Source organism: Episyrphus balteatus, chromosome 3, assembly GCF_945859705.1.
Source record: "Episyrphus balteatus chromosome 3, idEpiBalt1.1, whole genome shotgun sequence".
NCBI lineage: Eukaryota > Metazoa > Arthropoda > Insecta > Diptera > Syrphidae > Episyrphus > Episyrphus balteatus.
In genome coordinates this window covers 46,360,971-46,376,990 of record NC_079136.1, presented here as the reverse complement: position 1 = coordinate 46,376,990, position 16,020 = coordinate 46,360,971, and the positions used below count along the sequence as shown (strand labels likewise).

Sequence of the window (16,020 nt, the reverse complement as noted above, 5' to 3'; positions counted from 1 at the left end):
GAGTATAGCAACAACTGGCGTATGTTGTTATTGTTGCTCTGTGTGGTGGCTTTGAATGGGCCTGGAGCTCTTTAATCTGCTTTTCATTCCATGTGGGAATTTGCAGGTCGTTTTGTGTGGCAATTCAATTAACCAAACAGAATCGTTAAATGAACATACACCACTGAGTCTCTGATGGCGTAAAATGCTCTCTACCACTCTGGGCAACTGGATGATGTACAAATATAGAAAGAACTGGTCCGAAAAAAATTCAACATGAATATAAACATAAATTGGCTTGTAAACGGAATTAGAAGGGTTTGGGTTTGAAAAAAAAAAAAAAAAATAATCCATAACTAGAATGACATAGCCGAGCCGCCGCACAGTGGGCCCATATGGCCTTAGGCGTCTCAAAAATCTGTAACTTTGTTGTCTTTTGAGATAATTGCTTCAAATTTGGAATATAATGCCTTTGATATATAACGAATCATTCAACTTATTTTTTTTTTTAAATTAAAATTGATTTTAAGCTTTTAAAAATTAGTCAAAGTTCAAAAAGTACGATTTTCGCTTGATTTGGGTATTTACAAATATCTGTAACTTTTTTGTCTCCTGAAATAATTGAACCAAATTTGGAACATATAATCTTTAATGTATCAAAAATCATTGAGCGTAGTTTTTTTTTAAATGCAAATAATTTTTGAGCTTTGAAAAGTTAGGCAAAGTTCAAAAAGTACAATTTTGGCTCGACTATGGCGTTCCAAAAATCTGTCATTTCTTCGAGTCTGAAAATAATTAACCAAAATTAGGAACATATTACCTGAAATGTTTAATAAATTATTTGACACAGTTTTTTTTAGCTAATATTTTTATTTAAGTATTAAACGTTTATTCAAAGCTAAAAAAATACGATTTTGACTAGGCTAGAACGTCTCAAAAATCTGTGACTTTTGTACCTTAAAAGATTATTTTCTCAAATTTTGCAAAATAAGATAAAACTGGTTTCTTAATTTTATAAAGGCCTTCCTTTCGTGTCTTAAAATTATTTAATTATTTTTATGAGTATAAAATAAAGAAAAAATACATTTCAATGTAGTTTGTTTGTGTTACGTTATTTGAAATTAAAGCTATTTTATTGAAAAATTATAAGAAAAATATTGATTATACTCATTTTAAATAAAGTCGTTTGTAAGGCAAAGTGAAATAGTCGAAAAACTACGTTTTTGAGAAAAGAGCAAAAAAAAGAAATCACAAAAAAAAAACTTGTTGCAATTTTCACCAAAATCCTTCTTAATTAAATACTTTAAACGGCTCTTTTAAAAATCTTCGAGTAAAATCAAAATCAGTAAATTAAATCTCTATGTAACTTTTTCCATAGATGAAATTTTTTTCAACAATTACAATATTAAATTCTAACATGTTTCTGCTACCTTAGAATTTCGGGTGCATATACTAAGTCTTAGAGCCCACAGCAAATTTTGGGAGTGGAGGTATAACCAAAATGTGAGTAGGGGAGAGTGGGGCTAAATGTAACAGGGGTAAGAATTAACAGCTAAAAAAAGCGATGTTCCTTCCAATATTAAGAAACGCGTAAAGGAGAAAAATGCTTAATTTTTGCATATCTACCGGCACATTTTCTTCAAATGAAGATTAGACGACAGGGTTAGAAGTTACACTAGTGGTGCCCAAAAAATGCATGTTTGTAACTTTTTTTTTAAATTTTATTTTTGGTCTACCTCTTTACCCGAAAAAGATAGAGTGCTAAGTGTTTTTTTGTTATATGCAACTATGTTTTGGCTCAAATTGCGTGTATATGTTATGTCTATATCAGTTTCGCTTTTTTTTAAATTGATTTTATGTGTCAAATTTCATGCTGGGGCTAGTTGTAACATTTTTCCGGGGCAAGTTGTACCATGTAAAAACCTACCTATACTGAAAAATTGTTTACCTAATATAATTTACAACCCTGAATATGAATGCTTGTAATTGAATTTGTATTTATTTTGAAATTGGAAACACATTTTTGAACCACCACTTGAATTCATAAAGCTTATAAAACAATTTATGAATTTTAATAACTTTTATTTAAGACTACTGTCAAATTTTCTCTGGAAATCTTGGATTTGCTCCACTTTTTACAAATTTGCACCAAAATTTCATGACTGAGGTTTGTTTTTATTGTTATTAATTAAAAATAAATAAATATAAACAAATAAAGGTATTTTTCTCTTATTTTTAGTTCTTGGTACAACCTACCCCGGTATGTGTTACACTTTGCCCCGTATGTGGGGTAAGTTGAAACAACACAATTTTTTTTTTTGGAAGCTTTATTTTTCAACATTACCGTTATGTTTTGCTAAATTTTTATGATAGATCTTGGAGCTAAAACATGGGTCTTTAATTTAAAAAAGGTCTGGTTGACCCACTTTCAAATTTGTAGGAGAACCATCGATTTTAGAAAAAAGTGTTACATTTGGCCCCACTCTCCCCTATGCAGTTTTATAGCCTTATGCGTTTTAATAACGAATTCAAAAGTCTGGCAGCTTTAAATCGCGGCTTTATATGGTTTCCGAGGGGTTAAATATCGCGAGTTTTCCAATTAATGTGAGTATGCTAAATTAACACAAAATCATATTGAAAATATAAGGACTGATGCTCTGTCATTCCCCCAAAGCCTGAAGACATCAATCTTGACAGTGCGATCAATAGAACTCAAGATATGTATTGAAACAGGTCAGGATGCACCGAAATACGTTTTTTTGTACTATGTCTTTCGACAGATATATCGTTCTCTATCAAAGAAAAGCAGATAAAAGCAGCCAATTCTTTTTGTATCTTTTAGTACATAAACCAAAGAACAAAATTGTGAAAAAAAGTAGACAGCGGAAAACAGCGGAAACATTTAAAACTCAATTCGAAAATAAAAAACTGCAAATAAAAGCTTATTGTGTGAAAAAAATAATATTAATTAAAAATATATTTTTAAAAAATTTTATTTTCAGTAATATAAATAGCAGTTAAAATAAGCTTTCCAACGACATACAACACTTATATAATTTATTCAAATATAGTTTTGAAAACGTATCGTGAAGATTTGCTTTATTTTGTTACTCAAACAAAGTATTTTCAAGTGGAGACTTTAGATACAATTTTTTAATAGAGAAACTCATTTTAAAAATCAAATTTGAATGAAAACATATAGATTGACTTTCCCTTGATTCATTTCCGTATAAAGAAAATACCAAAAATTAAAATTTCATAAAAACCATTTTTGATACGCAAATGGTCCTTTGGGCCCATTGTGCGCCGCCGAAGTCCAATTGGATTGGGGGACAATTTTTTTTGCTTGGGATTTAGTTATTTTTGTGATTTGACTCTTTTTTGCTGTTTCAAATATTTATGGACTGTAAAAAGTTATGCATTTTAAGTAGATGTAAATAGTCTAGCGAGTAAAGTTGCGAGTTGGGAGATTTGTTGTTCTACCTTTCGTATCGTTTTATTTAACTCTTGTATGCTGGAAATGGTGCTTGAATGCCTTCTATATTCTCTTCTCTTTAAATTCCTTTGGGTTTGATTTTATCTAAAACCTCTGGGTGTTTTTTTTCGATCGTGAGACTTTCCGATCAAATTTTTAAGGTGCAGGTTTTTTTATTTCTTTGTTTCTGTACAGTGCAATGAGTGATACATTATGTTCCATGTGCTGTGCAACTTTAATTTTATTTTGTATAGATAACAAACCTCACAATAACGATCTTTATTTCTTCATATTCTTTTGTATCTGTGATATAAAAATCTCCAAAAAAAATACCAACAATCCAAAAATATAGCCAAGAATAAGTGCAATTAATGGACCTGATATATTTGCTATCGATAGAGTTGCTGGGGGAAATTTTTGAGTATGTCCAGCATCCAAAAATCGTAGTTTTTCTTGAGTTAATTTGTCCAAATATATATTTGTGTACTGAAAAATAAAAATTCAAAAACATTTCAAACAAACTTAGAAAACTTACCTTCGCTTCCCAATACTTATAAAGCCCATGCTCGAAACACCATAAAATATGAGTATTAAAATCGTCCATAAATGGCCATCCTCTTATAGCAAACGCTCGAGTCCAATCAAAGAAAAGATCATTCTTGGTCAGCTAGAAAAAAATCAATTTTACAAAAGACTAAATAGAATTAGTTATAATATGTACAATCATTTGATAAAGAGCTCCTTCAACAATATAATCTCCAAAAGTAAAACCTCCTCCATGCAACCTTTCAACTCCAAGTCCATACTCTCCATTATAAGTTGCATTCTTCAAGTCTCCATAGTTACGAATTTCGAATTTCCTCGCCATAATCCATTCATATGGAATATCAGAATCCCAAATGGTCATAACCCAAGCTGGGGCTGGAGCACCCCATTTCCAAGTGGTAGCCGAGAACTTTTTGATTGTATCAACAGGATCGGTGAAAAGTGGAATAGTCAGCAAAGATTTCAATTGGCCACTGTAAGTATTCTCCAAAGTGATTCCGGCCAAGAGTAAAGTACTCAAAAAGAATCGAGCTGCAAAACGATCCAATCTGGAAGGGGAAAAGTCTATGAATCTTAAAATCCAGAGGAATTGAAAGTTCTTTACTTGGATTGAGAAAATGATTGTTGAAAAAATATCGCAACCATTTGGAATAGAGTTAAAACATATGAAGAAACATGTTTGAATTCAGGCTGGATTTGGGAATCTTTGTGTTCCATTTTGAATGAAAAGACCTTGATTACATGCATCACCACGGAACTGACAATAATCGACAGTATTATTAGAGACCAAATTAGCTTCCCGAATGGTAAAATATTTGTCATATAAGGTGGATAGAGGCTGAAATTAATTAGAATAAGTTCTGGAAACATATAATATTTTGTGTGCCTACGAGGGTGCTGGTCCCAAAATAGTTACAGCTGATCTAGCAACAGCAATTGAGGTCTCAAAAATCTCATCATACCAATTGTAGTAGCAGCCAATACCAAGTTCTGCTTCTTTGCGATAAACGTAGCCAATCATACCATTCGATGAACCATTATCGTAAATTCCTCCCCAGTTATCTTTTCCAACTTTTAAACGTTATAACAAAAAAACAAAAATTATTTTTGAGTAATATGTATGTATGTTGTTTTTTAGAAAAAATTACATGGCATAACTTTCACGGTGCAATTTCGAAGCTCACAGAATGTTAACACAATATTTGCTTCAGATCCTCTATAGATGATACTTCTATTTGGCAGAGATGGATCAATGCAGTCAACATCACCGTAATTTTCAGGCTTAAAATGAAAGAAATACCTTTTAGTAATAATAAATGCACATTTTGTCGTTAATTTTAGAAGATTCACCTATTAACGAAGGCAGAAAATTTAATCACAACAAAAACATTACTGTTAAAAAAAGAGCCAAGTTCTCCTATGTTGAAATTATGCTAGCACAAAAAGTACTGAAATGTAAAAGTGTACAAAGTTCTAAAGCTTGGCTTTAAATTTGTATAAATAAATTTTTGGTTGTTCCCTTGGCAATTTAACTTTAAATTACCGATTTTTAAAGTTATTTGAAAAATTGCCAAGTAAACAACCAAAATTTTATTTATACAAATTTAAAGCCAAGCTTTAGAACTTTGTACACTTTTACATTTCAGTACTTTTTGTGCTAGCATAATTTCAACATAGGAGAACTTGGCTCTTTTTTTAACAGTAATGTTTTTGTTGTGATTTCACTTCTTTTTGCAAGGTTTTGCTGTAGAAATTAAAGTCTCTATAATTGATGAAAATTCAGATAAAATGGGCGGTTACCACGCCCCTTGTCTAAAATTTTCAAATTTTAAATTTTTACTTGCGATATAGGTAGGTACTATAGCACTATAGGGCAAGTTTAGGATTCGTAAAAAAAATCGAACTCGAGATAACAATTTTACATGACATTACGATGATGAAGACTGCCAAAAAAGTGGGTCCGGCAATTCTGTCTGTCTGTCTGTCTGTCTGTGTGTCTGTCTCTATCTGGAGCTGCAGCCTAAACGAGTGAAGTGATTTTCTTCAAACTTGGTAGTTAGCAGTTTTTGGTGATTCCCTAGAGGGGAAATTGAAATTTTTTTTTTATGACCAAAACTAACGGTACCTGCCATATAACGGAAATAGAAAAGTTAATTTTTTTCAAAAACGGCTCTAACGATTTTGATTAAAATTTTTGTGTGTAGTACTACACATAAGAGCCAACTTTTTAAATAAAAAAATATTTTTTGTACCGTTATTAACGGTACCTGTCATAGAACGGGTTTTTTCATTTCTGAATATCTCGTACAACATTAACCCGATTTAAATGAAAATTTTTATACAAACGTGTGTAAGTAAAGATAATATTAAAAATTTAGAAAATTTTCAAAAAACGCATTTTTGGATTTTTAAAAAATATTTCAAAATTTTTTTTTGAAAAATCAATTTTTTGAAAACGGATCAATGAAAAATTTTGAAAATTAGTTTTTATGTGTAAATTAATTATTTCTTCAAAATGGCATACCAACTTTTTTTTTAAAAATGTTAAAAAATTTTTATACATAAAAAATTATTTTTTTAAAAAACGGCTCCTACAATTTTCGAAAATTTTTTTCTAAAAATACCTTTTTATACAAGAAATAAAATGGCATATTTGTTTTTTGTTTTAAGATAATTTAAAACGGAGTTTAATTAATTATAAAAACAGATTTAATTTTTTTATACTACTTATAAAATTTCTTCAAAATATCAAATATTAAATTTCTTGAATAAAAAGCTTTAACATTATAGTTACTTTAAGCATAAGAGCAAGTACGTGCGACCCCAGTCGTGCAATTTATTTCTTTTGTAATAACTACCAGCTCTACCATTTTACCAAGTTTCAAGATTCTACGATAATCAGAAGTGCTCTAAAATATTTGATGTAAATTAAGCGAAAATGGGCGGTTACCACGCCCCCTGGCGAAAATTCTCAAATTTTAAATTTTTTCCTTTGTATAACCACAAGTCCTATCACCATGCAATTTCAAGTTTCTATGATAGCGGGAAGTTCTCCATAATTTTGATGATCTGTCAGTGAGTCAATGAGTCAGTTACGGTTTTCGCGATTTTTGAAGTCCTATATCTCAGAAACTACTCATCGTAAAAAGCTGAATTTTGTGAGAAATTTGGGTTCGGCCAGCTCAACAAATGTAGCGAGTTTGAAATGTCTGGCATATTTGGTATGGAAGTTAGAAGGGGGTCGAAAATGGCCTGAGTTGTTTCCTGTAAATAAGGGTGTAGTGCCAAAGTTGCTAGAGAACTTGGCTGGGCACTACCGTGCCTCTTGATACTAATGGATTCATCAAAAATTATAATATTCATTAAAGTTATGTTAAAAATTTCTTATATAAATCATATGTTACATAGGAAATCTTACAATTTATAAGTTGAACTGAATTGTTCTTAATCCACTTTTTACGGAAAATGAGATAATGATGCAGTTTTTACCGAATTTGAAAATCGTTTTTGTCTGAAAAATTTCTTCAGCAGAAAATATAATTTAATGGGACATCGAACAAAAAAAAAAAACAGGCAAGTATCCTTCTGAAGATGAGACCCGAATATTCTTGATTGTTCTAAGTCCCATCATATTTTGTTTAAGAAAAGTGCGTTCGCGTACTCGTTCTATAGAAATCGTTCTATGGTTTTAAGTTTTTTAAAATATTAAAAAATAGTATGTATTTTCTAATGAAGAAAGTTTGTATGATTTCTTCAAAAGGATAGAACAAAATTTATAAAAAAACATAAACTTGAATTACCGACGATCAAAAAAATAAGACTTTCCACTTAAAAATCGTCCCCTGTAAAATTTGCTTTTTGTAACTTGGAACAATTTTGCTTTCCGCCGACGAAATTATGCATTGGTGTTTGCGCCCATTCTCCTCATGAAATTTCACTACAACATAGTATAACACTTAATTTCATGAAAGTGAAGTTTAAATAATGATGAAGAAAGAGCAATGAATTAAGTTAAAAAGCGAAAACCATAATATATACAATTTTGAAGAAAATTATTATTTTGAAAAAAAAAACTAATAGTTTCAAAAAAAAAAAAATCATGTGTGCAATTAACACGTGGTAGAAGTTAAACCTTAAAAAATCATTTTTCTTGCAAAAAAAAAAAAAAAAAAAGTAGGAAAAATCTACCTATTTTTATTCTTCTTACCTTCAAATCCATGTTTTTTATATGACAACCTATATAATTATATCATCTGAAAGCTTGTTGTCTTAGCTCAAAATATATATATCGATCAGGGCCCTATTTCATAAAACTATTAGTGTTGTACTTGTAGACTTGTAGTTACAAGCACAAATAAAGTATGGAGTTGTAGTTTTCTGTTTCATAAAAATTTTCATTCATATGTAGTCTGGCGAATTCAAACTATTTTGCTTCTAAAAAACTACAAGTGTAACTAGGGGTAACAAAAATAAACAAATAATAAACAAATATTCGAACTTTTTGTAGCAGCAGCGAGAGACTAAATATTATGATGAATATTTGTGAAATATAATAAACATAATTGGCTTTAAAAGCTAAAACCTTGATTTTTCAAGATTGTTTTTTGTTAGATTATGGTCTTAACAATTAGTTTAAATAATAAGCTATAGAAAAGTCTATGTTTCTTGAGAAAAAAGCTACAAACAAATGAAATTGAGCTTTAAAGATGAATCAGTGTTGTTGTGTTCGATTTTTGAATGGAAAAATGTTGTGAAATTCCTTTGAACTAAAACATTGATGCACTAAATATTACTTGCCAAACAAATCATCTTTTGCAACTTTCGTCAAAAAAGCTTAAACTCATAAATGAAGTAAATATTTATCTAAAAGTAAATTAATCTTTAAGGATAAATAACCAAATTTAATCTTCATTATTTTTCCGCGTTATGGGGTGGAAATGTCTCTGGAACTTTTTGCACTTTTTGTTTAAAAAATTCTTTACCATCTAAAAAAATATTTTAGTGGTCCTAGCGTTATATGAAGCATCAAAAGTTCCTAGATAGCCTTCAAACCCATGCGCTCCAAATCTAATGCAGTAGATAACGAAAAATTTAAACGCATTTTTTCCGAGCCGACGGCGTGCAAAGTAATTCAAAAACTAATGAAACTATCGAAATTTAGTGCAAATTAATAGTTAATTCATTGCATTTATAAAATTAGGTACTGGTATTTTTTGGAAAGATCTTTAAATTGTATGTGTCAGATGCCCAAGTCTTGTAGTCTCTATAGTGAGGTTATATCAAAAAAATTGCAATAAAACGCATTATTTACCGACTTCCAAAAAGGAGGAGGTATTCAAGTTGTTTCACTTATATCCTTTAAAACGCTTATAGCTACACTGGAGAGCTTCTATTTTGAGTGGTAATTGCAGGTTGTTGAATACATACAGATTTGTAAGCCATGACTATTTGTCACTAGACAAAAAAGATTGATTATAGTGACAAACACTTTTTTGACATCATTCAAATTAAAAATACTGCATTGTTATTTCACTCTAACTACCTTATGTCCTCCATAAAATGTCAACACAACTAGTACATTTTTTTCTATCACTAACACCCAAAAATTGGTGAGGATTCTTGATTATAATGCTTGATCATTTAACTTATATAACCTTATCCATAAAGCACATTCAAATACCAAATGACTCAAAATTAAACTCCATATTTTTTTTATTAGTCTTTCTACTCTTGTAAGAAATTCGCTTGTAGTTACAAGTCTATTACTAATAAATTTTTGCGCAAATACTTTTATGAAACAGAAACATTCGCCTCATTTGTAAATTTGCTTGTAGTTACAAGTCTACGATACTTGTATTTATTAGTCTATTCGAATTCTTTATGAAACAGAAATATGCTGATAATTTACAAGCTACAAGTAAATTCACAAATAATTATTAGTCTTGTACTTTTATGAAATAGGGCCCAGGTCTATGAGACATCTACAAAAAGAGCTAGAATTTTTTAAACTCGATGAAATTTCATGCAAAAAGCAAAAAAACATAAAAATATGTTCTCATGCTATTGAATCAATTTTTTTGTTTGACAACCTATACAAAATTTTATACCATGTGAAAGCTTATTGTTTCACCTTGTATAATGATGCATAAATCTTATTTCAAAGATGTCTACAAGAGAAGTTAGAATTTTTTAAAGTCAACCATTTCGAATTTCCAGACTGAGATTACGGTACTTCCTACACTGGTAGCTGGTCATCGCCAACAGATCTCCACAGGTGTTTTGAGGTATTTTTCAATTTTTTTCAATTTAAGATTGTGTAACTTGTAGAGCACATAACGTTATGTGTGATATATCAAATAAAAGTTTATGTTATCAGCATGCGTATTAAAGTTAAATCAAATTTGTATGTGCACTAGATCAAAAGATATAACGTGTGTTGGAAAAGAACATCTTTTTACCGTTATCTCCGAATTTTGAATATAAAATTAATTGAAATTTTGTACAATTAAAATTTATTTAATTACCTATCTACAGTACCTACAAATTTCATTTATCTATCTATTAAAACAAAAAAGTTATAACAAGTTGAAGTCGTGTCGCGTTTTCGTTTCAACTTGTTTCAAATCACTACGATACTAAAGAAGTTTTCACTTCAAAAAAAAAAAAAAAATTAAAGGAACATCAAAAATTCGTGATTTAGTTATTTTCTCAGTGAAAAATGATCGTATAATGATAGAACAAAAAGGATGTGAATGTAACATTCTTTTCATATTAAGATCTTAGTATTATAAGTATATTTTTCAAAAACTTTGCAGAAAAAAAAATTATTTTTATTTTCCATCATATTTTTGATTTTTATTATCAATATCCCAAAAACGGATCGTTTTACAGAAAATTTAGGATCTTCATTTCATTTAAAATTTTCATTTAATTCTCAATTCAAAAAAAAGTCTGCTATATTGGAATTTTTTTCTATCATTTGAGATCAATAATTTAGAAAAGATTTTTTACATATGTTTTTTTTTTAGTTGAAAATAAAGGTACCGCTTTTTTATACCGCTATGGACGATTATGTAGATTTAAATGAGGCTTAATTTCTTAAGTTAAATACACCTGAGCAATTAACAAATTTACAGATTTTTTCATAGAACATAGAAGAAACTTTTGAAATGATATAAAAGACCAAAACCACTTTTTTGCAGCTTTAAATGACGTCCTTCTAATCATGAAATTCGTTTGTGTTTATTCGAGCATTTAACTAATTAACATCATTTGAATATTGAATAAACCAAAGTAAAGTAAATTAAAGCATAAACTTTAAGTCTCATTACAAATAATATTTGCATTACCTACTTGGTCGATTTTATAACCGAAAGAGCTGAGTAGCAAACTTTATTTATTTTTAAAAATGCATATACCTACTTAATTGTTGTTATATTTTTTTAATTTTTGTTTGTAACATATATTATTTCGAAATAAAATTTCATTTAGAAAATCTATTTTATATTTCTCCCTTAAAAACACTCGAAGTACCTATACTTTAATTCTGCAACACAAAATCTTATTTTATAAGGTACCTACATTGATTTTTAACCGTTAAACGAAATATAAAACAAGAGTTTTACACTGTTCAGTTTCATGCGTTCGTTAACGTATGGTCGCTATGTGCCCCTATCTTTTTCTACTAATTAAATAGAGACAGAAATAGTCAAAACGTTAACGTATGATCGTAATCGTGTGCCGTGATTCGACCCATGACCTACCTAATAGAGAACATTGGGGACTAGATTAAAAATTAAGAGATCAAAATCATTCATAAGAGAACACAATTTGTAAAAAAAAACCTAAGTTCAAATTAGAAAGTCGTCTTAGAGAAAGTCAGCTTAGAGTGAAAACCTGCTAAATGCACCAGCTAGCTCCGCATATAATTATGACAGAAATTGATTTGAAATACAATAAGGTTTCAAATCTTATGAATTTCTTTTATATGTTGTAAGAATAGCTTTATTTAGTATCTATTTATTTAAAAAATTATAGGAATATAAAATATACTGGACAGCAAAAAAATGCTCGGACAAATTTTTTTGTTATGTTGTTACTACCTACCAGTAGTATTAAACCAATTTTGTAGCTTCTAAAGTCGTGTTACAACTGTGTATATTGTGGAAAAAGTAATTAGAAACCAGTTAAAATTGACAAGATTTTCTATTATTTCAGCCCAATCATAGTCAACAAAGTATAAGTTAATGAATTTTGGCCAAAAGCATACAAAAAAATTATTCATTTGAATTTCTTTTTTTTTTAATTAAATTAAATTTTTAGTTTTCTAAAAACATATTACATTTTAATGCAGGCGATTCCATTGTTTTTTAATATTTATTTTATAATTTCGTTTTCCTCCATGAACAGAAGGAAAAAGACTCATCAGCACAAAATCAATTTTTCGCAATTTTTTTTGGATACTAATTAAACAAAATCTAGTATAGTTTTCACTTTTCTTTGTTTTATTGTTTGAAAATCCGAGAAATAAAAGATTTAAAATATTATCTGGTTATTATGAACAACTGCATTCAATAACCCCATTTAATTAATATACAAAAAAATTCATTCTCCCTTTCATCGTATTTTTTAAATGAAACGAATTTCCAAAACCCTATTTGCAAAGTTTTATAAGATTTTCTTCTAAGTACACAAAAGTCACCTAAAAATACAAGACCAAATTACAAAACAAAAGAAAACAAAAACACATACCCAAACAATAGGTAGAAAGTCATTTACCAAACACACAAACAAAAACACAACCATCAATGACACCACAAACAAAAAACAAACAAAAAAACACAAAACAAAAATGAAAATCATCCAACTAAGTAGCTTTGGTTAAACTTACTCCAAAGTAACTTATCACATACGGAAAGTAAGTTACAGAAGCCACTGCCATCGTCCGGCCCAGCATATTGACCAATTTATTTGGATACAAGTCTACATTTCTGGCAAAACTTCTATTTTCAACAAAGTATGTATCCAAATAGACTGCATCGAAATTGTCCTCAATGCCAACATACTTTTGTGTCCATAGTTCAAGTAAATCGGGACATTTCCTTGCCGATACTAATAGGTGGTGGGGATAAACTGTCCACAATAAGCCAGTCAGTTACAATTCGAAGAAATGAAAATAACCAAAAAAAGTAGAAAACAACAACAAAGAACACAGAAGAAGAAAAAAATTGGTTAGATTTTTGTGGTTTGATAGGATTTTGTATATTTTTTTTCTGTATTCGTGTTTAGCTGAATGTCCTTTAAGGATTCCAAGTGAAGTGTGACCATGAGAATCCATTCAATCCTTATGCCTTTACACGAAACTAATTCTCACCAATCAGTCAGTATTTCGGTCAGTTTTTTTTCTACTCTCTTTTTTTTTAAACAAGAAGAAAAATATACGAGCACACTTCACTTTAACCCAAAGCAATTAGTTTCAAAGGATACATCCAGGACATATACAAACACAAATTTTATTTAGAAGAAAAAAAAAAAAAATATAAAAATGAAAGAAAATTGGAAAATTGAAGGAGTAACAAAATTTACGCTTCAAAATCTCCTGAGCAAGGACATCTTTTGGGCTCGCATCGTCCTCTGATAAAAACAGATAGAATTTGTCCTTCAGGCGTAGCACCGAGTGCTCTGTGGCATACGAACGAGCCTGCAAAAACTCAACCACACTCGGCAGGATACTGATGTAGCCCTGTGAGTGAGTAGTGTACACAGAGAAAGAGGATTTACAAACGATACTTTTATATGAAATTTTGTGTGAAAGTAATTAAAACACGTCGTCGTTGGTCGTCCTCTCTAGTCCTTGTTACGTCCTTTTTTCAACAACAACCATTCTCTATATTATATAAATCTACACTATGAAACCTGTATTCCCAAGTCCACTTGCTGCAACATCAATTCATTGAAGTTCGACTGATTCGTCAATCCGGCAACATCTATCCAGTGTAGCCCAATGATGAGTCCTTGTTGAGTGAGATCTTGAAAAGATGATTGCGTTGCATTCACATATCCTTGAATTATTTTACTTGGCGATGAGGAATTGTAAACGATAAGGACACTTTCAAAATTGGCAAAGTACTTTGAAACTAGAAAAAAAAAAACAAATTTAAAGGACATCAAAAAGGATCCTTTCATTTCACCAGAAAAAAACTAAAAATCCTTTGACTCACTTAAAAGCCACACTAATTCAAAACCGCACATGATTCCATCACTCTTTAACCGAGTTTTGAAGATTATCCTTGCTCAAAAACCCATATTGTTTTCTTTTATATCCTTTCTAGCTTCATGTTTGTCAATAGACGCCACACAAAAGCTGATGTGCTGTTAAGCGATTTGATTGTATATTTACTTGTAATTGAATAAGTCAATATTTATCAAAGCGTTTTAACTATAATTTGGAAGACAACAAACCGATTTGACTGACGACTTCTCTTTGGCAAAACTAATTGAAAATGTAAATCTATTTGTTTATTGATAGAAAATGGAATAGATAAGTGGATGCCTTTTAGTTGAGAGGCTTTTGTTTCTTTTTTTGTGTGTTTTGTTTAAATGATAAATGAGACCGCATTTATCTAGAAAAGAGGCTTTAGCTAAACCAATATACACAAAAACTTTCAATTTTCATTCATGAATAAGCTATATACGAAAGGACGAAAAACTTACCTACCTACTTTGGGATTAGAACAATATAATAATTATAATTATGCAAATGGAAAAAAATATTGAACCTGCTGACAGGTAAACTTATCTCTTTGTCGTCATCATTTCGGCTATTTGCCCTTTTTAATTATGAAACCAGGCGATTTGTTCAGAGGAAATTTGTGTGAAACAGTGTGGCATGCAAGAGATGTCGATGAAAGTTTTCAACTAAGAATCAAAAATAAAATTAGCATGAGATTTTGTACCTTTTTTCTTTTTGAATCATTTTGAATAACCACTCCTCATTTTATAAAACAAATATCAAAATTTGTACTCATTCAAATTTTAATCGGAAATAAAAATTAAAATCATTCATATCCAAAAAGAAAACTCCCTCTTCCGGGTTTAAAAATCAAACCCAACATCGACAGCTCCCAAAATTTATTAACGAAAAACCTACGGAGGTTTTAGAAATCATCCGAAAACCCTTAATTTTAAGAAAACTACATATAAATTTCTTTTTACTTTCTCAAATTAAAAAAATAATCCAAAAAATCTAAAACCTGTAAAATGAATAGTTGTAAAATAATAAAAAGTACGTTGAGAAAAAAAGTACAGAACGAAAAATTGAAAAAAGATCCAAAATTTTGAACAATCTGATATCTCATAAATTCACTTAAAAACTATGAATCTCGTTCATAAACCAAAATTCATAAGTTTTTAAGGAATATTAATTACATTTAAGCACAAATTCTTATGAAAAAAGTTTAATTTTAAGAACAATTCATAAAATATAAGAATCAGTTTTCATAAAACAATTTGCTACGGAAAATATTTTTACGAATTTTTTTCAAGAACAAATATGCAAATATGAATAAATTCATAAGCTTTTAGCCCCAATTTGAAAGAATATTTTATTAAATTTTAGAAAGTTTATTGATTTTGCATTATTTTGTATTTTGAGTAATTTTTTAAATTAAAGGTTTTTCCCTTGTTTTTAAAAAGTGGAAAATCTATTTTCAAAATTAATTTTGTAAAATGTTCATTTTGTTGTGTTTTAAATATTTTTCTTAAATTATATGCATTTTTTCATTAATCGAAAAATAACAAACATTTAAATTCTAAGACAATCTAAGAATCAGTTCATACTTTTAAAGCTCGAAATTAACATTTTTCCAAAGTCAAAGAATTAGTTCATTAGATTTTATGAAAGTATACCTACTTAGAATCAGAGTTGTGAAAATATCAAATGGAAAAAAAAATGCATTTGAAATTAAACAAAAAAATGTTTTTTGCAACTGAAACAAATTTTCATTAAAAAAATATTTATT

General features: G+C 29.4%; 2 protein-coding genes across 2 annotated transcripts in view; both read right to left on the bottom strand.

Moving 5' to 3' along the window:
- Positions 1 to 16,020, bottom strand: part of LOC129913190 (uncharacterized protein DDB_G0288805) — a 306,856-nt gene that overhangs the window by 187,995 nt on the left and 102,841 nt on the right. The window lies entirely within an intron of this gene.
- Positions 3,685 to 14,283, bottom strand: LOC129913189 (uncharacterized). The gene is made up of 10 exons (XM_055991743.1): positions 14,221 to 14,283; positions 13,916 to 14,136; positions 13,586 to 13,742; positions 12,891 to 13,132; positions 5,149 to 5,281; positions 4,891 to 5,071; positions 4,605 to 4,838; positions 4,176 to 4,548; positions 3,990 to 4,121; positions 3,685 to 3,940 (listed from the first exon to the last, which is right to left on the bottom strand). The coding sequence occupies exons 1-10, from the start codon at positions 14,249 to 14,251 to the stop codon at positions 3,734 to 3,736; spliced, it is 1,911 nt and encodes a 636-aa protein (XP_055847718.1). The 5' UTR covers positions 14,252 to 14,283; the 3' UTR covers positions 3,685 to 3,733.